Source organism: Nothobranchius furzeri, chromosome 17 (assembly GCF_043380555.1).
Source record: "Nothobranchius furzeri strain GRZ-AD chromosome 17, NfurGRZ-RIMD1, whole genome shotgun sequence".
In the NCBI taxonomy this organism is placed as follows: domain Eukaryota; kingdom Metazoa; phylum Chordata; class Actinopteri; order Cyprinodontiformes; family Nothobranchiidae; genus Nothobranchius; species Nothobranchius furzeri.
In genome coordinates this window covers 40,877,413-40,902,541 of record NC_091757.1, presented here as the reverse complement: position 1 = coordinate 40,902,541, position 25,129 = coordinate 40,877,413, and the positions used below count along the sequence as shown (strand labels likewise).

At 43.4% G+C, this 25,129-nt stretch overlaps 1 protein-coding gene across 11 annotated transcripts in view; it reads right to left on the bottom strand.

Moving 5' to 3' along the window:
• Positions 1-25,129, bottom strand: part of trpm3 (transient receptor potential cation channel, subfamily M, member 3) — a 200,829-nt gene that overhangs the window by 141,283 nt on the left and 34,417 nt on the right. For 6 of the 11 annotated variants that reach the window (XM_054731424.2, XM_054731425.2, XM_015972385.3 and 3 more), the window contains exon 1: positions 19,060-19,196. The exons of the other annotated variants lie outside the window; for them this stretch is intronic. In XM_054731424.2, coding sequence (XP_054587399.1) covers positions 19,060-19,149 — 90 coding nt within the window. In that variant the 5' untranslated portion in view covers positions 19,150-19,196. Of the gene's footprint in view, positions 1-19,059; positions 19,197-25,129 lie in introns of those variants that run through there. 11 annotated transcript variants of the gene reach the window in all.

Below are 25,129 nucleotides of genomic sequence, written 5' to 3'. Positions count from 1 at the left end.
TGCAAGATGACAGGGAGAGAAAAATAGAGAAGGGTGAGAAGGGGGGAGGAGGAATCCAGAACTGAGAGAGCGTGAGACGGACGGAGAGATGGATGGAAGGACAAAAATAGCCCAGCGTGGCCATACTCTTCACTTTCATTTTCTATGTCACAGTTTTTTATTTACACCCCCCCCCCCCCACACACACACACACACACACACGCACACACACTCACAATAAGACACACACACACACACACACTCACAATAAGACACACACACACACACTCACTCACTTACACACATTAACATGCTGGCAAATACTTACAGGAATTTTATACTTCTAACACACACAACTTTAATCTAAACCACTCATTTTCTCATGCACACAATAACACACACACACACACACACACACACACACACACACACACACACACACACACACACACACACACACACACCACCTCCATCCTGTCTTTCTCCAATAGATTGTAAAATGTACCAAGACATGTCCTGGGAACAATTTTATACTCAAGCAGAAGTGCACCTACAGCATGCTTCAGTCTTTAAATACACACACACACACACACGCACGCACGCATGCACGCACACACACACACACACACACACAGCTAGTGGCGCTCCCCGAGGAGCTGTCCTATAGCTGTGCAATAAGATTTAGAGCTGCTCTTCCCATTTAAAGGGGGTAAAAGTTAGAGTGATAGATGGTAAGAGGATAGGGAAGATATGGGGCCAAAAGAAGACTAAGGCCCAGGGATAAAGGGTGAATTGCAAGGAAGAAAAATTTGCGGGGTAAAGAGTGTAACGGTATGAAATGACTGTTTTCCACCAAAAGTCATTCTCCCCCTCTCCTCTGACACAGAACTAGTCTGCATGAGATATGGCCTCAAGGTCTCATGCATTTGTTATAAACTGCTTCTTTCAAGCTCAAGAGAAGAATGAAGAAAGGATTCTCTCCGTTTAATAAATCAAAGAACTCTATTTTATTAAAGCTAATCAAACAAAGTGTTGGTCAATAAGATGTGACCAATCTGTGAAATCAAAATATTAATTACTTTATTATGATCCTATAGAATATAATAAGTAATATGACAAAGTGTTTCCAATAGGACTGATCTCACGTAGCGTTAAAAGACATGACACATTGCTTTCACTGATCCAATCAGAATCTGCCAGATCTGATGGAGGCGTGGTTTTGGTGGTGCTTGGTAAATCTGTCATCTTTTCATTCGCCATAAACCAAAACATCCGAAGTATAAAACTACGCCCCCATCATCTTTAACGCCAGTTCAAAGCGTTCTAGAGAAGTTGTCGGAGTGGCCAATCCGTAACTTTCCTCTTCAGCCAAAAGAACCAACGACAAGCTAGATAAAATCTGTTGCTGTTCCACCTGCTGCAACGGTTCCTTTCAGAATAAAAGCTGAACCATCACGACCCAGGTTTGAGTCTCGCTAGATGCCAACAAAACCGTCCTGACCCGGAAGTATCTCAAAGACTGGTCTGGTCAGTAACCGCTGCTTTTCCTACCGGCTTCGGTTCCAGAGAGTGTCCAGCTGGACCTCGAAATTCCTGATCTAGACGGGGACTTCCTCTAAGGGTACTTAGACTGACAGAATGGCGTCGAATGTGTTCATGAATCTCCTAACCAAAGCTTAATGCGAATACATCACCTTCATTTCCCATCAGAACTAATCGCTTCTTCGGATTTGCTGGTTCTGAACAACATTCCACATTACACCATTCTCCGTCTCATTCACCTTAGTTACACCCTACATTTAGCATTAAAGTTAGTCTAGTTTAATTTGTTTAGTAATAACTCTTTAAACTTTTAAACATGACTCTCTCTCTTCTGTTGTCTGAAACCTCCAGAGAATCCTGGCTCAGTATAAGCAGCCATCCGCCACGACTCATTGGGGATCGAGAAGACAGAGCAGAAACATGCATAAACCAACTCCCCCACCCCCACCCCACCCCACCCCCCCACACACACACACACACACAACATATATACCAAGTAGTGTTTCTATGGTTACATTGTGATTTCTTAGTAAATATTCTATTTGATGAGAGATAAACTTTATTGCATTTATCCTAGTGAATCTATAATTGAACGAGTAAACTAGTAGTAGCACATTCAATGTCAAAGAAAGTAAAATGTTATTATCAGGAGAGGGAAATGTTTAAGGCTGTTCATGCTTTGGGTAAATTATTTGCTCACATTTCTGCAGGAGAATTCCAAAACCTCTAGATGGTGAGATCTTATCAGTTTTCTCAGTCCTATTAGAAAGCAAATACTCATTACATCTTGAAGCTAGCAAGCTGGTCACGCATGTGTAATAAAACTACATTGGATGTGTGGGTCTACATGTGGTGGAACATGTGTTTCTGTTACGGAGCTCCTGTGTGCCTTGAGCCGATCCACAAATAGGAGCACAGAGAAACATTTGTGAGCAGCCATTCAGGAAAACTAAAGCTGCCACCGCGTGATATAAGATGACTCGCAGCTGATGCCTGGAGTGTGATCACAAACACGGAGAACAGCCCACTGTATGAGCTGTGCAAAGAGAAGTGTCTAAAATGTAGAAACAGAGTGAAAGCACAGAGAGAGGTGTAAAGTGATGGAGAAACAACAAAAATTGCACCAAAAAGACTTTTTAACGCTTAAAAAAGAAATTATTACAATTACTACTTCTCCTGTAGTCCACAGTAATGCTCAGCAGAGGAAGCTCATCCTTGGGAGGCTTAACCGAGTGAGATACTCCCTCCTTCATCCTCACCACTTCTCCCCGGGGCACGATAGAGAGCATCCTGACAAGCTGCATCTCGTATGGCAACTGCATTGTGACTGACAGGGAGAACTCTAGTGTGTGGTGAGAAGGGCTGAGAGAGTCTCAGTCCACTCTTTAGAGACCATTTTCAAAGTAAGAAACATGTTCTGGCCAGAGATCTCTCACACCTCTACCACTAACCTCAATAAAAAGCAACCAGAATAGGAAACAGATTATTTTTCGGCGCATTAGGCTGCACAATTTCTAAAGACATGCAACAAAGTTACTTGTTTTAGAGAAAATGTTATTTCATTGCATTGTATTTCCATATTAAAGGTGAAAATGTATGAGTATTTAAATGTGCAACAGCCAAGAAGTAAACAATGCTAAAGCTGCACACTTGGCAGTTAGTCCATCGGTTGCATATGTCAGAGTGGACAAATCTAAAAGGACACTTGTAGCAGAAGAGCCAGCAGATGGATTAGTTTATCTGAGCCTACAGGATGTGAACAGCAGGAAGCTCTTTGGTCCAATGTATTTACTTAAGGCAATGTAAAAAAGAAAATGTCTACCAGGGAACCACCAGCTGGACACAGTGATAGTCAGTAAGTTGATGGATGCAAAGACTTTCCTGGAGTTTTGTTTTCATCATTAAATTGTCAGACCGGCAGCAGAAAGTTAAACTTTTTGTACTTTCTAAAGATGCCCAAACAAAAGACGGCAAATGCAGATAAACAGAGAATGGAGAATAGAGCTGGGCAATATATTGATATTTTTAAAATATTTTAATTTTTAATCAAGATACAAGATGACTTTATATCTTTATATCGATATAACTGGTCAAACTGCTATGCTAGCAATTAGCTGCTATTCTAGCGACACGTTGCTCCATCTTTAAGCATTTATTATGTGTATTCTCACAAGTTTGCTCAATCTGATAGCCGCTGGGTAAATGTGCTACTCTAAACTTTGCATTTGGCGTCCTGGTTTTTAATTCTTTGGGGACGTTCAACGCCAACAGAGTTCTATTTATCCATTCTGCTTGTACGGAGCAAGCCGTACCCCCTCCCTCCCCTGTGTAATCAGGAAATATCTACGGATAGCCAGAGTGGCCAAATTGCCTCAAACATTTCGTAAGGGTTTGAATTGTAAACTATACGTTTAATTTTGAAGCCGAGCTCAACTGGTGAGAAATATTTTTCCAGTTCTGTTTTTCTGCTCCGTTTTGGTATGCTAGTAAATACTCCGTTACAAGCAATTCTGTTGAAAAAGTTAAGAGTTTGTAAGGCATGGGTTACGGCGACAGTAGCCCAAAAATAGTACTCATAAAAGAGCAACCTGTCAGAACCCAAGTCCCCAGACCAGCCTCTCCCAGCTAACCGGCCTCCATCTTGGACCACATTTCCCAGCATGCTCCTCGCGGGAACTCCCGGCATTCTCCCAGTCACACCCAAGCCTATATATGGAAGACGCCGCACCGGCTCTTCACTCAGTCATCGTTTCATTGAAACCCCTGATCAGAGTTCTCTACCGAATAATCCTGATATCAAACATCTTTACCAAGCTCAACTCCCATACCCAGTCGACCATCGTGACAGGATGACTGAGTCCGTAGATCCAGCGGAGTTCGAGCGCATGAAAAGAAAGACGGAGCAAATGGAAAATGAACTCATTCAGCTCCACGCCCTGATCGATCGGCTCCACACCAAACAAAACTCCCAGACCGATCTCATCCTACAATTATCCACAGCCCTCCATGCTCTCCAGCAGCAAGCCCTCGCTCCACCAACAGAGGGGCCGCACTTTAGTCTCCCAGAGAGGTGGAACAGAGAGACGGGGAGCCCAGACGGTATGCTCGCCACCCTCGACATGCAGTTTGAGTGCCAGCCAGGGCGCTTCCCCACTGCGCGCTCTCGGGTGGCGCATCTCACCTCCCTGCTCTCCGGACGCGCGGCTGAGTGGGCCGCTGCGCTTTATAATTCCAAATCACCGGCTTGCAATGACTATGCTGCTTTTGTGTCCGCCCTCAGAAAAACTTTTGTTCCACCCAGCAGCGAAGTGGGAGCAGAAACACAACTCCTAAAGCTCCGCCAGCGGGAGCGCACGGTGTGCGCTTATGCGTCGGAGTTCCGCACCATCTCCGCCAAGCTGCGGTGGGATGACTCTGCCCTCCGAGCCGTCTTCTTGGAGGGACTGGCGACCTACATCCGTGATGAGATGGCGGGAAATGAACTGCCCCAGACTCTGGATGAAGTGGTCGATTTGGCGCTGCGCATGGATCAGCGGGTTCTGGTTCGGCCCAAGCCCTTCACTCGCCCATCCAGGGCGCCTGGACCTCTTCCTCATTCCCCCATGCCTGCTCCCGGACCCGCTTCTACTGATGAGCCCATGCAATCAGGCCACCTTCCTCCAGAGGTGAGACAGCGACGGTGGCGCGAGGGTCTCTGTGCCTATTGTGGCTCCTCCCACCACAGACGCCTGAACTGTCCATTACGTTTGGGAAACGAAGGAACCCACTGAGTATCGGGGTCGCTCAGCCTGGGTCACCTTCAGCCCCCGCCTCTTCAAATCGACTCCTTCTTCATGTTACCCTCCTTCATGGTGAGACCTCACTTCAGATGCACACGCTGTTGGACTCAGGGGCCTCTGACAATTTTATGGACATGGATCTGGCTAAGCGCCTACGGATCCCCATGACCCCCTTGGAGAGAGTTGTGTATGTGACCTCGGTGGACGGTAGGCCCCTCCAACCCTATCCGATCCAAAACCGAACCCAGCCACTCCAGATGATTGTCCAAGGCCACAGAGAGACCCTCCAGTTCCTGATCATATGTGCTCCCTCCTCTCCTCTAATCCTGGGATTTCCCTGGCTCCGTCTCCACGACCCTCGGATTTCCTTGTCCCAGGGCCGCATTTTGGAATGGGGGACCCAGTGCCAGGACCACCTCTCTCCTCCTACATCCATGCCAGACCGCCCGGACGGTGACACTGGCCAAACACCGCCCAATCTGCCACTGCCCTACCGGGACCTGGCTGCGGTGTTCGACAAGCGGCGCGCCACCACACTGCCGCCTCACCGCCCGTACGACATGGGAATCAAGCTGCAACCAGGAACCAGTCCACCCCGGGGGCGCCTTTTTTCTCTCTCTCCCGCCGAGTCCAGAGCCATGGAGGAATATATTGACCAGGCCCTCCAGCAGGGTTTCATTCGACCTTCCTCCTCCCCGGGTGCCGCAGGCTTCTTCTTTGTCAGGAAAAAGGAGGGTGATCTCCGCCCCTGTATCGATTACCAAGGTCTGAACAAAATCACAGTCAAAGACCGTCATCCTCTGCCGCTCCTCACATCTGCCCTGGACGCCATCTCCCAGGCGCGGATCTTCACCAAGCTGGACCTCCGGAGCACCTACAATTTGGTCCGTATTAAAGTTGGAGATGAGTGGAAGACCGCTTTCATCACACCCACCGGTCACTGGGAGTACCAGGTCATGCCCTTCGGGCTGTGCAATAGCCCCGCCGTTTTTCAACGCCTCATAAACGATGTCCTCCGCGACATGTTGGGACGGTGGGTGTTTGCCTACCTGGATGACATCCTGATCTACTCCAAGTCCGAGGCCGAACACCTCCACCATGTTCGCGCTGTTCTAACCCGGCTCCTGGACAATAACCTGTTCTGTAAGCCCGAGAAGTGCTCCTTCCACCAGCGGTCCGTATCATTCCTGGGCTACATGATTTCGGATAAAGGACTAACCATGGACCCTCAGAAAGTCCAGGCGGTGAGAGACTGGCCCCTCCCGACAAGCCTGAAAAAACTGCAGAGTTTTCTGGGTTTCTGCAACTTTTACCGCCGTTTTATTAAGGACTTTAGCACCATTGTGGCACCTCTCACTTCTCTCACCCGACCAAGCCCTCCAAGCCAACCGTTCCGGCTGACTCCAGACGCCGTTCGGGCCTTCCAATACCTAGTCGCCCGTTTCACGTTGGCTCCTATCCTCCGCCATCCGGATCATGCAGTCCCCTTTGTGGTCGAGGTCGACGCCTCGGATGTTGGTGCCAGTGCCATCTTGTCCCAAGCCGGGCCCGACGACAGGCTTCATCCCTGCGCCTACTTCTCCAGGAAGTTTTCCACCACCCAGCAGAAGTACGGCGTAGGGGATCGCGAGCTGCTGGCCATAAAGTGGGCATTGGAGGAATGGAGGCAGTGGCTTCTGGGCACCACACAGCCGTTCACCATCTGGACGGACCACCAGAACCTGACTCACATCAGATCAGCCAAGCAGCTCAATCCTCACCAGGCCCGCTGGGCCCTCTTCTTTGAGCCCTATGAATTCCATCTCGCCTACCGCCCAGGGACAAAGAACCAGAAGGCGGACGCCCTTTCCCGCCAGTTCACACATCCAACGCACCATTTCTTGGCCCACCTGAGGTGGCCACTGGAGGAGGCTATCCAAAACGCCCTCCGAGACGATCCCGCGCCTCCAGAGACCCCCGCGGGTCGGCTCTGCGTCCCCACGGCCTGTCGCAGCGAGGCATTGTCCTGGGCCCACTCATCACGCCTGTCTGGCCACGCGGGCTTCTCACGGACTCTTAGGTTCCTCAAACGAGCTCTCTGGTGGCCACGTATGGAGAGAGATGTAAAGGACTATACAAGTGCCTGTGACGTCTGCGCCCGCTCCAAGACATCCAACCAGGCCTCGGTTGGTACCCTCAGACCTCTTCCAGTACCCAGCCGCCCCTGGTCCCATGTGGGGTTGGACTTCGTCACAGGGCTCCCACCAGTCAACGACCTTAATACCATCATGACGGTCACTGACCGGTTTTCTAAGGCTGTTCACTTCATCGCCCTTCCGGGCCTCCCCTCGGCCCGACGCACAGCTGAGTTGTTCCTGGAGAATGTGGTGCGTCTCCATGGATTTCCTGTTGACGTGGTCTCGGACCGTGGTCCCCAGTTCACGGCCCGGTTCTGGAGGGCTTTTTGTCATCTGTTGGGAGCATCAGTCAGCCTATCTTCGGGCTATCACCCGCAGACCAATGGCCAAACGAAGCTGGCAAACCAACAACTGGGTCGGTACCTCCGCTGCTTTGTCTCGGCCCAACCCTCGCAGTGGCCTATGTACCTCCTCTGGGCTGAGTTATCCCACAATCTCCACACCTCCTCGGCCACTCTGATGTCCCCGTTCGAAGTCTGCTATGGCTACCAGCCCCCGGTCTTTGCCCACCAGGAACCCGAAGTTGCGGTGTCGGCCGCTCAATCCCTGGTGAGGCGCTGCAGGAACGCCTGGATAAAGGTGCGGGCCTCCATAACCCGAGCTAACGCCCGTTACTCTCACCAACACCTCCGCCGACACCGTCCTGGTCCCTCATATGCTCCAGGGGATAAGGTCTGGGTGTCCACGGCACACCTCCGTGTCCGTGCCGGGTCCAGGAAGCTCGCTCCCCGGTTCCTTGGGCCTTACCCCGTGCAAAGGGTCATCAACCCGGTCACGTACCGGCTGCGGCTGCCTGCGAGTCTCCGCATCCATCCCACCTTCCATATCTCCCGTCTCAAGCCCTACGTGGAATCCTCCCTCCTTCCGCCTCCGGCGCCTCCGCCTGCCCGCTTCCTCGACGGTGAGCCCATCTACACTGTCCGGCACATCCTGGACGCTCGCCGCAGGGGACGGGGCTGGCAGTATCTGGTCGATTGGGTGGACTACGGCCCTGAGGAACGCTCCTGGGAGCCGGCCCGCTCCATCTTGGACCCTGCCCTTGTCTCTGACTTCTGGGACCGCAGAGGTCGCCCTGGGACTTCTGGAGCCATCCCTGGACCGGGGGGTCCTGTCAGAACCCAAGCCCCCAGACCGGCCTCTCCCAGCTAACCGGCCTCCATCTTGGACCACATTTCCCAGCATGCTCCTCGCGGGAACTCCCGGCATTCTCCCAGTCACACCCAAGCCTATATATGGAAGACGCCGCACCGGCTCTTCACTCAGTCATCGTTTCATTGAAACCCCTGATCAGAGTTCTCTACCGAATAATCCTGATATCAAACATCTTTACCAAGCTCAACTCCCGTACCCAGTCGACCATCGTGACACAACCAGAGACTCTGAATTATTACAGTATAATCACTGATATGAATCAATACTGTTAGATTCCAGCCATGTTTGCCCTATAACTAATAACTCCACGGTGCATAACCGATGTGATCTTCAGTAGATGCAATTACATCATCATAAATTTAGCTTAACATGATAGATTTATTTTTCTCTGGACAAGAAATAAACTATATGGGCCACCTGTAGATGAAATTTAAATAATTTTGCATTAACTATAAATATATAATTTAAAAGTCCCTGTGGGACATTTTATACGCCTCTAGCTCCCAACTGTGTTTGTGTGTGTGTGTGTGTGTGTGTGTGTGTGTGTGTGTGTGTGTGTGTGTGTGTGTGTGTGTGTGTGTGTGTGTGTGTGTGTGTGTGTGTGTGTGTGTGTGTGTGTGTGTGTGTGTGTGTGTGTGTGTGTGTGTGTGTGAACAGACAGCTGTACCAGAGAATAGGCACTAAGGTTAAAGTTTGACAAGAATCAATACATTTTTATGCATTTAATCTACTGATTCATGAATATAATTTCTCAACACAGCTTGACGTGAGTTAACTTGTAAATATTTTACAAGACGAAAAATAGTGAGATATATATCGAAATTCAGCAAAAAGATATCCAGATATAAGTTTTGGTCCATATTGCCCAGCCCTAATGGAGAAGAAAAATAATTTAAAAAAATCCCCAATATTGTAATTTGAATTGTTCAAATCTGACAGCAGCAGAGAAACATTCTCTGGTTTCACATGTTAAAATGATAACAGACCCTTTAGAGATGATTTTGTTTCACCACGAGTGATCCCTGTCTACTGAATCTTCCAGTTGCTGACGAAGGGCACTTCCTGGTCCTACTTTTTAAGTTACAAAGTCCATTAGTTGCTTGGATGTTGTCCGAATAAGATGTAAAGTAGAAATCGGAATGCCTGAATAACTCTGATGGTAGAGTCGTTAGGAAACACGGATCAAGAAAGTTATTCTGAGCATAGAGACAGAACAGAAAGAGATTGAGACAGAGAAAGACGTCTGTTCCAATTCTCTTTCTGATGAAAGATTTTTGATGAAAGCTTCTTCTTGTCAAAGTATATTTCATTCTCTTTCAACACTCTTCCTACAATAAGCCCTTCTATTCCCTCCTCTTCATTTGGCCGTCATGAAGTTTTACCAGCTCTCACAACAGACAAGGTACAATATTAGCTTCATTTTTTGATAGGAATCAGACCACAACCTGATGAAATGTGTGTTTGATTTATTTTGTAAAATTAAAATTAAAATGGAGTAAAAGTAAATCTTCAAACAATGGATATAAACTTTAAAACTTCCAACACCTGTGTAGGCACTATTAGAAGATAAAAAAAATAAACAGGTTTTTTTTACTCTATGAAATGATAAAATCCATACTGGAACTGTTTATGCAGCACATCCTATTGTGTGCAGCTTCAACTCGTTAATCGCAATCAGCAGTGAGAAAGAAAAATAATAAATCAGCAAAAAAAAGTCCTTTTTTTCATTGCATGACAAACAGCACCTCAGTCTGAGGAACCAGACAGGTTGGGTGTGAAACCTGCTAAACTTAATGCATCATCAACAGTTTGTAGAGCATTTAAAACATAAGAACCAGAAGAGATAATTCTTCAGTTTCTCATAAACACTGAAAGAAAAATATGCACTAGAACTACTGTGGACTATGGACTTAATGTAGACATAACACCCTTAATAGACTTCAAAGGTGTTCCCATGAGTTGGCCTGATGTTTGAAATGGTAGATTTAGATAAGTAGTGTAATTTCAGAATGTTGACCTATGCAACTTTCTTTTTGGCCTTCAGCTTTCATGGCCTGTCTCTTTTTAAACAAGGCTGGAACTCTCTGGTTGTTTCTCTACAACACATGCATCAGGATAGTCACAACACAAGTTGTCTCTCTGCTGGGCTGGGACCTCGGCACTAGAAGTCTCACACAGATCTTTTCTGTAACTGATACATAGCAAAGCAGAGTCTCTTCCTTTGATCAGAAGGGGCCAAGCTTAGAGGATATGTGGGTGTCCAGGAGGAAAGGGAACCTGTTGAGTCTCAGAGGAAATGTGGGACCTAACACAGGACATTTAGGATGAGCTGTCTTTCACCTTTTGTGTGTTATTCAGAGTCCAAGCCTGTTTTAATCTTCTGTGTAACTTTCCTGTTTTTGTTGATAATGATAAATGACCCGCACTTGTATAGCACCTTTCAGAGTCAGAGGATTTCAAAGCACTTTACACTACAGTGTATCATTCACCCATTCACACACACATTCACACTGATGGTGATGAGCTACATTGTAGCCACATCTGCCCTAAGGGACACTGACAGAGTTTCATGGTAAATGAACTACTGTAATCTGTAATCTATAAAAGTAAAGGTAAAGTAACTGCAAGTGTGTACCAGATTTCTCTCTCTCTCTCTCTCTCTCTCTCTCTCTCTCTCTCTCTCTCTCTCTCTCTCTCTCTCTCTCTCTCTCTCTCTCTCTCTCTCTCTCTCTCTCTCTCTCTCTCTCTCTCTCTCTCTCTCTCTCTCTCTCTCTCTCTCTCTCTCTCTCTCTCTCTCTCTCTCTCTCTTCTTATATTGTCCTGTCTATAATGTCCTATCTGTCTCTGATTTTCAGTTCTATTGTGTGTGTCTGCCTACTCTGTCTATTTTGCTAATTTCATCATACACTCTTGCCTGTCTCTGTCCATGGTTCAGAATGCAATACTGCTATTGTCTCTGTCCATGGTGCTGACTAACACTTTCACTTTCTTTCCATGAGGCTGATTTAAAAACAACCACTATCTGTTTCCGTTCACGGTGTTGGTCTTAAGCCTGATTCATGCTTCTCCGTCAGCTCCAACAGGGAAAGACACGCACGCACGGACGGAGATGTTTTGCCCTCATACTTCTCCATCTCCTGGGGAGTGTTGCAAAGCAATTCCCCACCAGGACAACAGAGGGCGTAGTGCTGTTCTGTGGTATCCTGTCATGTATCCGGTCCAAGACAGTGTGTGTTTATATTGTGGTTTTTTGTATATAAGAGACTTTTTAACACGGACAAATTTGTCTCTCATTCTCCTTCACCTTTTCATGCGCTCGCCAACTCTAAACCCACGTTTCCTGTCATTTCTGTCCACAAATAAAATGTTTGCTGCGCATCTTTTACCATCATTTTACCCCTCCAGTCACAGGGGAATTAAACGTTCATATTTTTAGAGTTTTTTCGTGAGGTATTCTTCAATCTTCTCCGTGTCTGCCGCTAGTTATCCTCAGCTCTCTTTATGTTTTTGAGGGCGCAATGGTGGCGGTGTCAACGACACCGGTGCCCTGACTAATCACAAGCTTGCATTCTTCATCTCGATGGACGGATGTTTAGAAAAGAGAGCTTGACTCCATCCGTTCTTGCAGGGCTCTCCAGCAGGCCCGCAAGGACGGATAATGGTGTTGCGTATCTCCGCACTGACGCAGACACAGAAGCATGAATCAGGCTTTAATGTTACCACTGGCTCTGTTCATGGCTGTTTCTCATAGTCAATATTGTCTGTCTCTATCCGTGGTCTTAATTTTACTACTACTACTACTACTACTACTACTACTACTACTACTACTACTACTACTGCTGCTGCTACTGCTGCTCTCTGATTTTACTATTAAAACTTATGTCTCTTTAAATGGTGATCATTTTCACATTTTCGCTTTCTATCTGTCCACAATGCTGAATTTCATAGTTATAGTGTCTGTCTCTGTCAATGGGGCTGATTTTGATTCCAAAATTTCACTCTGTCATTTTCCATTTCTATCTGTCTCTGTCCATGGTGCTGATTTTAATAGTAGCTATATGCCTGGCCATGATTTTAACACTTTCATTTTCTGTTTTTCCATGAGGCTTATATAAATACTACCACTGTCTGTCTCTGGCCAAGGTGCTGATCTTACTGCTACTGCTACAGTCTCTGTCCACCAATGTCTCTGTCCATGGTGCTGATTTAAATTCTACCAATATGTCTCTCCATGGTGCTGATTTTCACTCCACCAAAATTCCACTCTGTCCATTCTGATAATTTCATCATACAGTTATGCACTCATGTCTGTTTCTGTCCATGGTGTTGGTCTTAATATTACCATTGGCTCTGTTCGTGGTGATAATTTCAGTGCTATCACTTCAATTATTACTACTGTCCCTGTCCATGATGCTAATTGTAATACTACCACTGTCTCTAATCATTGTGCTGATTTACATTCTACCATTGTGTCTGTCCATGGTGCAAATTTTAGCACTACTACTATTTCTGTCCATGATGCCAATTTTGATTCGACGAAAATTTCACTCTTTTCCATTTTGCTAATTTTGTCGTACACTCATGCACTCCTGTCTGTCTTGTCCATGGTGCTGATTTTAATTCTACTACTACTGTTTCTGTTGATGGCACTGTTTTTAAAACTTATAAGACACTTTTTCACATTCCATGAGGCTGATTTAAATACTACCAATATCTGTATTTGTCCATGGTGTTGATTCTAATACTGTCACTTATTGTCTCTTTCCATGGTACTGATATATGACATACTACAGCTCAGTGCTTTCATATTCTCTGCCTCCATGAGGCTGATTTAAATACCACCACACTCCGTCTCTGTTCATGGTGCTGATTTAAATACTTCCAATGTGTCTGTCTACTGAGCTGATTTTAATATTAAGTCTGATGTAGGGCTGATCTTACATTCATGGTGCTGATTGTAAAGCTATTACTATTAATGCTATTGCTATAACTAGTAGCGGTAGTACTTGGCACTTTGAGATTTCTTCTGTAATGTAAAGTGCATTATAATTAAAATGTATTATTATTATTACTACTACTACTGCTGTTCTCTGATTTTACTATTATTACTACTGTCTCTATCCATCGTTCTCATTTTCACATTTTCACTTTCTCTCTGTCTACAATGCTGTTATTTCATTTTTAAAGTGTCTGTTTCTGTCTATGGTGTTGATTTTGATTCCAAAATTCCACTCTGTCATTTTGCATTTCTGTCTGTCTCTATCCATGGTGCTGATTTTTCTACTATTACTGCAGCTGCTACTACTGAAACTGCCTCGGTCCATGGTGTTGATTCTAATACTGTCGTTGTGTGTCTCTTTCCATGGTACTGATATACATGCTGCCGTTGTCTGTCTCTGTTCGTGGTGCTGATTTTAATACTCCTACTCATGCAGCTACATTTCAGTGTGTTGTTCAGTAGCACTGATTGTGTGGCCTCAGTTCAGTTTGAATCACTGCTTGATTGATTACAAATGCTCTCATAGCATTGTAGCTACAGGTTTCAAATGATTATAAAGCATTTAATTTAGTTTTCTGCACTATAAAGTGCAAAATTGATTCCAATCCTTTTCTCAAACATCTGCAGGTATTTTTACCATCCTATCAAATGTAGGGACTATTTACAAGACTAAGATGATGAAAATATAATGGAAATATATTTCCTCATTGAGGTATTGTTGCCTGATTCAAAACATTGTTGCTGATTTTAATGGCCTCCTATGGTATCCAATAAATCTACAAATATTCAGTAATGCACTAACCATAAGATTGTTATGGTGATTTATAGGGCTTGTTTATTGTTGTTTTGATTTTGTTGCTTTTTATGAAGAATTAAACAAAAAATATCACATAAAAATGGGATATAATACATCAGCAGCTTGGAGAATAATCTAAAGAGTTAGTACTTAGATGGAAAAAAATAACCCACAGGCATACTGAAAAGCAATGTGTTATAAGTCAAAATATTTACAATAAGAATTTTTAAAGACTTGTTCAAAATGCAGATGGCCATTAAAACTCAGGTAAACTCAAAAAGGTGTGCCAACTTCAGACTGTTTAATGGTTGTTATATCTAGCAAGCCCACCAGATGTCAGTAATCATTTTACTGTGCCACTTTAAACCATATGTCAACTTTCTTCGTGGTTTTATAGGAATGTGGACATTTGTTCACAACATAGACCTGCTGTAGCTTTTTTAGACTTTCAGAGAAATTAAGAAACATTTTATGAAAAATATGTTTGGCAGAAAGCCACCAAGAGGCCAGAGCTTGGCCCGGAAAGAGGAACAGCCTGTAAGTCTAAGTTTGTTGACCTTTTTTTTTTATATAAGTAGTAAAATTTGAAGTGTGTTCCCTTTTAAAGATGTGAAAACATAAAGATAGCAGCCTTGATGTTGATGGAAGGCAACAGCGCAATTATAAGATACCTTAAATTTGAAGTCAATGTGAAAAAACTATAGCCAGAGGAAAACTGACACCACGGGTTTTTACTCACAATCAACACTTGTCTCAATATTTCAGTTCAATGAGAGTTTGTCTGTAAACAACTGGCACAGAACCACATTAACATTTAAATGTGAACTTTTTAGGCTCACAGTATAAATTCACTTTCACACCTTATAGTCTGAACGGTTGTGACACATGACTTTCATAAATATTTAACAGCTTCTAGTCACAGCAGGTGTTCCCCCCCCCCAATAACTCACAGGCCAAATGTTAATGTTTAGAAGGGAACTTTGAGCACAAAAGTATCAGCTTGGACTTTATGTGCCCATCACAAAAAGTTTTGTCTCCTGCAACAAAGTTCAGGAGTAAAAGCTGGAGGTGAGTGGCCAAATCACATATTTATTCTAAGACAGCAGGTCATTTCAGCTGGAGTTCTCATTCATTATTCAACATCTGGCTGGTAGGTACAATGTAATCCCTCTGCACTATCTGTTACATTAAACCAGGACACACACTTCTGAACAGAGAAACACAACGTTCTAACTTTGCCTGAGCTGGCTTTTTAACAAATATATCCAAAAACATTGCTAAGAAACTCAAGAAAATGATCTACAAGCAGCATGATTACATTTTACCATCATGTTGTATCGAGGAAAGGCAAATTACAAAAATAGTCTTTGTGTGCCTGATTAAAGAAACAAGCTTTTAATTGGCAGCTTATGTTCTTGTCTTGGCTCATTAGTGAGATAATGGTTTAATTGAAATCTCACAAATGCAACATTTGCTGGATAATCGAGATATAAACAAAAGTGCTTTGACGTGTAAGGCTGCTCTGGTGACAATTTACAGAGAAGGAGGATGAGGGAGTCTCTTTGGCAGAAAAGAGGGTCTCTTTGTCAGTCAACGTGCAGGTTCCACTTCTCAGCTTTTTGGGATCTGTGCAGCCTTTGTGTGAAAACAACACAGAAACGATCCAGATGACTGGATGAGTAGCCAAATATCCAGAGGTTGTGGGTCATTACTGGGTTAAATGAATGAAAACACAATATTACTGAAACTATGAGTGTCATTAAGTGACAGAAAACGTAATTATTTGTAAATATTGATTCTTATCTCAGTCAGAGATTCCCAACATTGAAATAATGGGTGATGTTTGAAAGATAAAATAGTTATTTAATACAAACAGGAAACATTCGATAGGGCTATAGAGCTATAGACATTGTTTCTGTGCAAATTATTTATTAAAACAAAATAAGCTTTTTAAAATAGACTTCTTTACATTTATAAACAATTAAGTGTATCTACTGTGAATACTACAATGAGTGGTGCCATCTATGGGTGAAAGCATGCTCCGTTCTTCTCACTTAAACACTAACTTCTCACTTTTGTTTTAGATTTTAAAAACCTGACTTAGATTACTTCATAGTGACACTGTCCCCTTTTATATGACTCATTTATTTTTAGCAAGACAGAGAAATATTTATATCTTCAGCAGCACTCTCCACCCCTCCATGTATTTTATATAAGACATGAGGTGTTTTGATTATAGAAGGTAGATGAAGGAAAACAAGGTCCTAAAATAGGTAAGATGTCAGGAGATTGATGAAAGAGACAAACTGTCAAAATGACACCAAAAAGACCAGATGTATGAGAGCAACAAAGGGCTGAAAATAGATGGAGAAAACTAATTTTATTCTGCTTATTTGTTGTTTCCAGCACTACACTGTTCAGCACAAGACTCCTACGAGGGACTTCATGAGGTAAAACTGATGAGAAAGGAGCAGTTATGACAGCACAAGGCTGTGGTGATCAAAAGTTAGATAAAACACAAAAAATAACACTCTAAATGCAGAAGCTGTTGTGATAAAACTCTGATGACTTGACAGAAGTGTGAGAGAAACAGAGGATTGAAATAAACATTGTGTTGCCAAGAAAGGAAGGAGAAAATGTTTCAATTTCTAGCTTTCTGTTCAATATTGTTTCAAACTTTGTCCCACTAACGCTGCACAAGGTTTAAACTTCTGATGGAGGTGGTTTTACAGATAAATCATTATTTTATGACAAATCTTCTTTTCATTTCTTACTATCGCTGCAGCAAAAGTGGATATAAGCACATTTTTACTAGAAAGATGCATTGTCTGAAGATTATAGCTTTAATTTTGCGCTTTTACTTAGACAATGAAAGTGAGGTTTCAATTTTTATTGAACAGAATTTTATGAGAAATAAAAAGTTGGATCAGATCCTCACTTACACAAAAACTCCCTCAGAATCTTCCTGCTGCAATGTTCTCTCTCTGCATAGCACGGCATTAGAGATGCTCGCTGACACACGTGCACAAACGCACACCAACACAAACCCAGTCTGAAAGATGAGATACTTCCTCCTGCGTGAAGAGGACAGCACACCTCTCTGGTAGCTTATAAAATGTGACCACATACAGTACAATGCTGTTTTCTGCAGCAGGTGGTGGGTAGTGACTGTCCAGCAGTGATTTCTAACAATAATTACAAGCTGTTGGGTTAATTTCTCACCGACGAGCTAAAATCTCCCTGAAATAATCCACACAATATAAACAGAGCTTCAGGAGGCAAAATCTTCTCAGTTGTAGCATCATCCATTATGTTTCTTCAGGAAAGGCTGAAAATCAGCAGAAGTTTAAGCAAAATGCGTTAGCAAACGTTTAATAAAATAATCTACACGATTGTTTATTATTTAAATATTTGAGGGCAAAAATAGACAGGAATCTCTTGAGCTTCACTGTGTTGGTGATGCAATCTTTTTTTGTGAAGCTTAGTAATAATTCCCAGGATGGGAATATTTTCTTATTTACAGAAGAAAGAAAGAACTCAAATTAATGAGGGTGTGATTAAACGTTTGCTTCAGAACTAACCTCTTTTTAAAAAAAACTGCATCATGTTCAGATCTACGACACGTGTCACTAAACACTCTGCACGTTCCCACACTCGCATACGCTCGGTGCACATTCAGTCTGAGAGTACAATGATATTCATTTAAGCAGACCGTGTAAATGCAAATGCATGACACATGAGCCGAGGCGCCCTGGTTTGTGTGGTTCGACATCACAGCGATGCTGTCATGAGACACTTTGATAAAGCCACATCAAAGGATGGTGGAGAAGAGGCATTCAAGACCTCCAACAATAGCTCTCCTCACAGAGTCCCTGTAACTGATTTAAAAAACACCACGAAAGCATAAAGAAGAGGTTTTAATTCAACAAATGTCTGTGTTATAGTTATATAGATGATAAAACACTCCCACTCCTGCTTAGGTGATGAGATGTTAGAAGTTTTAAGTGCAGAGTAGAGATCATATCCTCTCTGCTGCGCATCTGCATCCTTCCTGAAGCGTGGTCTAAATTACCTACATTTCCCTCCTTCATTCCTTTTGATTATTCTCTATGTTAACATTTCTTCTCCTCACCTTTACCATTTTTTAACCTTAAATCTATGTTAATCCTGTGAAATCCTCCAATTTATTTGCATCTGTTCTTTCCTCTTCACTCATTTGTTCTGATGAGACAATGTTAGGCATTTTTTGTCTCCACACACTTTTTTTAGCGCCCTTTTCTCTCCCGTCTGTCCCACTCCCTGCATCTCTTCAGCATTGTGTTCCCGCTTTTCCCTGTCTCCATTTTTATCCTTCACTCTTTGTACATCCCCACTCTTGCGAACCTTTAAGCTCCCCTCTGAGAGTGTTATGCTGGCAGCTTTGCCCCACTTTTTCTTATTTTCAGCAGCAGAAATCCCACTGTCCCTGCTAAATGAGTACCGTACATTCACAAAGGTGCACAGAGGCATCTTCGTCTTTCATTTTGCATCCTCACAGCTCTCCTCCTTTTGGAAAGCAGAAGGACTGCCTGACATATTTATCTCATCTCCCTTGGCATCTTTTTTTTCTAGTTCATTTCCACTTTTTTTTTTTACCTTTAGCAGGCGCACAGATGGCAGGAAGGCTGCATGGCACAGTTTTCTGATGGTCCAGTTGAGTGGTCGTGGTGCGTCCAGCTGGTTCATGGTGTCCACTCTTCACGCTGCAGCCACTGGTGCCCGGAGGCTTTTCCCGGCACCAGGATTAATTCTACCCCACCAGGGGGGCAAAAATGGGAGATGGTCTCCAACTCCAACTGCCGAAAAACGTGCAAGTCCCAGGGCATGACCCTCGACGGACAACCATCAGCCACCACTGCTACCACCTTGAAGCCCCGGCTCCTCCAAGCTGCTACAGCTCTCACTCCTCTCACCCCCTTCCCGTCCTCCTCTCCTCTCAAGCTCCCACAGATCCACAGAATCCAGAGGCAAGTCAAACCTGGTGCACCAGAAGCGTCACAATTCCTTTCCTGCAAGTGGCTGAAGTGTGCTCAGATCTGGCGCAAAAGCCCCCAGAGCTTAAAGCATTCCTCCAAACAACATGGGAGAGTGCTCCGATGTCCAACAGAGATGGGAGCACGCCGTGTGACAGAGATGCAGGTAGGGAAAGACAAGGAGGAGAGATGGAGATGTGGAGAGAGGAGAGATGAGCAGTGCAGTACAGCGCAGTGGGGAGAGGAGCGTAGCGCAGAGCGCATAGGCAGAGCAGACACTTGGATTTGAGGCAGCGTGTCTCTAAGATGAAAAAAGAGAGAATGGAAGCAAGAAAAGAGGGAGGGAAGAAAAACAACAATATCCAGCACAAATGATGGACCAGCTGAGACTGAGACTGTGGAGAGAGGACGCAAGGAAACAAATACTTCTGTGGGTGGAAACGACAGAGTAATGGAGAGATAGGGAGGGAGGATGGAGGAGATGAAATGAGGTACCGTGGGGTGGTGGGGTGGGAAATGGGTGAAGCAGAGTCAGTGCTCTGTCCTTAAGAGTGACTCCAGATGGAGGCTGAAGATGGAAGCGCCTAAGAGGAGCTGGTGCGGTGGCAGGAGAGAGGGGTGCGACCTACTTAACAAACACGCACGAGAGACATCATAGTCACGCAGAAAATTCTCTAAAGTGGCTAAAACACTGAAGACAAGGGCGATGATGGGACTGTCACACCAGATAAACTCAGTTTCTATTGCCTCGCAGCATTAACGCCTGCCCCTCTCTGTCATTTTAGGAAATTCATAAAATCAAATGATGGAAGACATTCCATGCTGTAGTTCTTTTTTAAAACACAGAGCAGTTTTGTTTACCTGTTTTCCCGCTACGTTTCGTTTGCGGCTGCAAAACTTCCTCAGGCTGACGCTGATGGTGGCGTCACTTCCTTCTCCGTTTATCCGCGGGCAGCAGAGGACGTTGTCGCCCTCTGCTGCCCGCAGATGTGGAGTCATTTACAAAATCCCACGCAAACTCTGCAATAAAACATACACAGGAGAAACCGGACGCCAACTCAACACACGAACAATAGAACATAGAAAGGAGTGTGAGAAAGAGGCAAGTCGAAAATACACAAGAGCAGCAAAAGAAGAAGCAGAAAGCACAATAAAGTCAGCCGTAACAAATCACTGCACAAGAGAAAACCATATAATGGACTGGGACAACACAAGGATCATAAACACCGAACAACAGAAATACAAAAGATGGATAAAAGAAGCTATCGAGATAAGGAGACGTGGATGTGGGACCATGAACAGGGACGATGGTGTTTACACGTTGGACCGCGCATGGGACTGCATCGTCGGAGAGGGGAGAGCGGGCAGCAGAGGGCGACAACGTCCTCTGCTGCCCACGGATAAACGGAGAAGGAAGTGATGCCACCATCAGCGTCAGCCTGCAAAGTTTGCAGCCGCAAATGAAACGTAGCGGAAAAACAGGTAAACAAAACTGCTCTGTGTTTTAAAAAAGAACTACAGCATGGAATTAGAGATACGACACAGCAAGAACACACCTGAGATGATTGAAGACATGGTGCATTAGCGTGAATATTTCAGTCAGGGTTAGTTCTTGGTTATTTTTCTGTTCGTACTAGATTAACTGGCTCTAAAACATCTTTATTATAAAGGTATTGGAAGGGTAAACAAAGTTTCAGGTTAACTGATGTCTGAGCAGGAGGAGAGTGGCACATTTCATAAAAAGTTGTTCTGAAGGTTTATGACCACATGAAGAAAACAGAGTTGTAGCAAAGCAAACCAAAAATAGCCGGGCTTAGAAGTCAAATTTAGCTCTCAGAGCCTGAATGCTTTATTCTGAAGCACATCGGTGATCTATTTCTGACTTTTTATGCATTTTATTTATTTCTATTTGGAGTAACTGTGAGCTGGTTGGAGTATCTAAATGCATTTCAAAGTGAAACAGTGGGACAGTTTCTGACATCCTGTTGTAAAACTTAATACGACTTCTTTTTTGGGATGCATCGTGTTTTCCTAAAGTGGACGACCTTACCGTCACAAATAAAGGGCACTGTCAGTATTTTAAATCACCTCCAACTAAAAGGATAAAAAACTGTCTGAATAAAAACTCAAACATATTTGATCACATTCAGTCTAAGAGCAAAATAGCAGCGTGACATAATATGAACAAACATCACAGCGCTGCTTCGAAACCACGTCTCGCTGACATGATATTTAAAGCAAGGAGCATTTGTTTATTTACGCCCCAACTACTCCTTTGAGTCACCGCTGTGCTGATAGTAGGTGTTCTGTACTGACAGCTAATCACTGACATTAAAAACATACACTTCACTGACTGGTCGTTAGACTGAGGATAGCCGAGATCTCTGACACGCCTGTTACATGTGTGTGTGTGTGTGTGTGTGTGTGTGTGTGTGTGTGTGTGTGTGTGTGTGTGTGTGTGTGTGTGTGTGTGTGTGTGTGTGTGTGTGTGTGTGTGTGTGTGTGAGAGAGAGAGAGAGAGAGAGAGAGAGAGAGAGAGAGAGAGGAAGTGAGGTAAATATGAACAAGAGTGACAGTCCAGATTTACCCCCTCCTAACTCTCCTGTTCACACTTTTCAGTTTCCCTCCATCACACCAGTGAAGCATCACCCTGCACTTCCTTCATCCTGACCCTAGATGGCAGCCTTCCTATACCCAATCCTCATCCCACACCGCCACCTTCAATTCAACACTCTGAACGTCATCTAACTAAACTAAAACATTATAAATTTTTATTTTTATTTTAGTGAAACTGAACTTGTTAGCTTTCGTTTTAAAGGCATAGAATCACCAAGCGGAGAAAGTTGAGCCTGGAGGTGAAATGTGCACTTCGAACAGAAGAGGGCACCTGTTTAACATTCTTTAGTGTTCCACTTTTTATGGCTACACTAATTATCACACTGTTAAAAAAGGTTCCACAGCTCTGGCAAAGAACAAGACCAGACGAGATGAGATTTAATTGTCTCACAGTCATTCATTTGTCCCGGTGGGATCTTAACTTGGCAGCTGAAGAAAATGATCTACTGTGAATTACCTAAGAGTCTCCGCACTGGGAGTTTAGATCAGAAAGGCAAAATAATAATCATCATCTAGGAATGTTTAATCACTCACATTGTGAGATGGACTGGGTGGAGGAGTTTTAGATTTATCTCTAAGCCAAAGGTGAAAGCCAGGTGAAGGAATCCTTAACAGGGAAGCATTGGTGGCAGCGAAAGCACAGAGAAAACACTTATAACCTAATGTTTTAAAGTGGTTTTAACTTTCAATTTTTATTCAGATAATTTCAATATATTTAATAATTAAAACATTTCGTAAGTTGGATCTACAACAAAAGCCACATCAGGCAAGCATATTGTTGTTTTTTTATCAATAAATGCTCCTCAAGTCCCATTGTAAAGTTCTTATTGAGTAGTTTGATAACATGTATCTAAAGTAAATATTTTATATGTTTGAATGAAGAACACACCTTACTCTTGTATTAAGAGAAATGCCAACTTTTCAGCTATTAACTCCTTGTTCGTGCAAAAAATATGATTTAAGTCTGACAATGAGCCGTCTTTGGCAATTTAACTAAGGAAATTGGAACAAATTATGTAGTTTTATGACAGGTTGTCAGAAATAAAATACCTAAAGTGCCCAATTAAATTTGTTTTTCAGCCAAGTTGTCACATGTGCACACACACTGGTTGAATTTTTGATCTAGGCAAAATTTTCTTATACTTTAATGAGTCTTGAGCTAGTGGCAGGTGGGTTAAATACAATGAAAGATAAATAAAATAAAAATAGAAATAAATTATTATTATTATTATTATTATTATTGTTATTATTATTATTATTATGCTTGTCAAAAAAAGAAACTACGGTACGCAGAAAATAAATTAAAAATCAGCTAAACCTTAAATATTCTATAGAAAATATAGAAAACTACTCTAATCTATGAGTTCAATTACTTGAAAGCGAAATCCTATGAAGATTTTTTTCCTGCCCACTGAACACCAACACCACCTGATTAATGGTGCGGCTAAAAGCCTCCATGTTTTGCTGCCACTAGAAGTGGAGTAATGGTGTAGCAGGCGGCCATGGTAAATGTGTGCGTGTCCAGAATAATTGACTCACGACACACCAGTAGTGATGAACCACCGTAGCCACAGTGGTGCAATGGGAGCCCATTTATTCCCACTAGCACCATGTGGGTGTTCAGCTCATTTTCTGCCAGAGCCATCTCAGCTACAGATAAACCTTGTGACACTACCTATCTGCTTTGTGACAGGAGTGTGAAGGAAGCCAATTTTCGCCTGTCAATCGAGCAAGGATCTCTTGTGAAGTTGTTCTCTCATTGAAACGTGAATCACTTGAGCCGAAAACTTATAAAGGTCACAGGTGCACAGAGAGAATAAATTATATATAATATTATACATAAAAACAGTGGATGGAACAGGTATGGGAATGTTGGTGTAAGTGATTCTGAGTGAGGCCTTTTGGCTAAGAGTACAAAAGAAGCCTTTAGAAAATGTATTGTATGGCATGTTTTTGTTGGTTGATTATTATTTTTGAATATTTTTTTATTATTTTATTATTTCTGAAAATGCCTAAACTGGAAAACTTGCCAGAAAGAACAAAGCCTGGTGTTTTGCAATAAATTAAGACCAACTTCACTTGTTAATTCAACACATCTGCGTTGGTCTCTAGTATAAATGAATGCCGTTGTGAGCCAGTCCCTGTGGAAAATAAGCTCTCGTGCTCCTGTTTCATAGACTAGAGTGAGCCACAGCAGAGTTGAGCTTCAGACTTTAGGATTTCCTGAAATTTTGACATCTCGTCTCTGGTTTGCTAATGTGACTCTTCCTCTTCCTCTGTTCACTTTGCAACAGTGATGATTTATCCCCACAGACAACACAAGCCTGAAGGCGTTCTGCTGTTTTGTGGAGTTGCTAATGCTAATGGTTAGCTTCTACTAGCTGGGACATGCTCTGCTCTCTCCTCGATGCTAACTTAACAACAGTCTTCCCCGTCACGAGCCAATGGGTGAGTTTGTGAACGCTATATTACAGTGTGAAGTAGACCTGACTGGATTTTCTCATCCAAGCATCTATTTCTATCCCTGGCTAATCCAGGAAATAGAAGAAAATGATTTTCATGTTTAGACTGCAGGTTATACTCAGAGTGACTGATCATATTTAAAAAAAAACAAGTAAAAAAAACTGTTTCTCAGTGCTTGTTTTGTCTTTTTATAGCAGATTTTGTTCGAAACGAAAATCACACACACATCCACTCCACCTTTACATAGTGACTCCATCAGTGGTTGAAGAGAAATGTAAACACCTTCATAGTCACTAATCTGAACAACAGTTCAAACACTGTTTTCTTGCATTATTGAGAGTGTGCATGGTATTCGCTCAAAACCCACCACATTGGTCTCTGGTGTGTTACTCCAAGTCATCTGTAAGCTAAATAGTAATATAGTATGAGTCTTTTTAAATTTTTTGTTAGTGCATGGCGGGGTTAGTCAAAAAAGCAAGTTTTTGTTAAAATGGGTAGAAGTGTGGCCATTGGGGTCAGTCATGGTTAGAATAAAACTCAGAAAATTCTAAAAGATGACTTCATATGCTGTGAGAGAGAGAGAGAGAGAGAGAGAGAGAGAGAGAGAGAGAGAG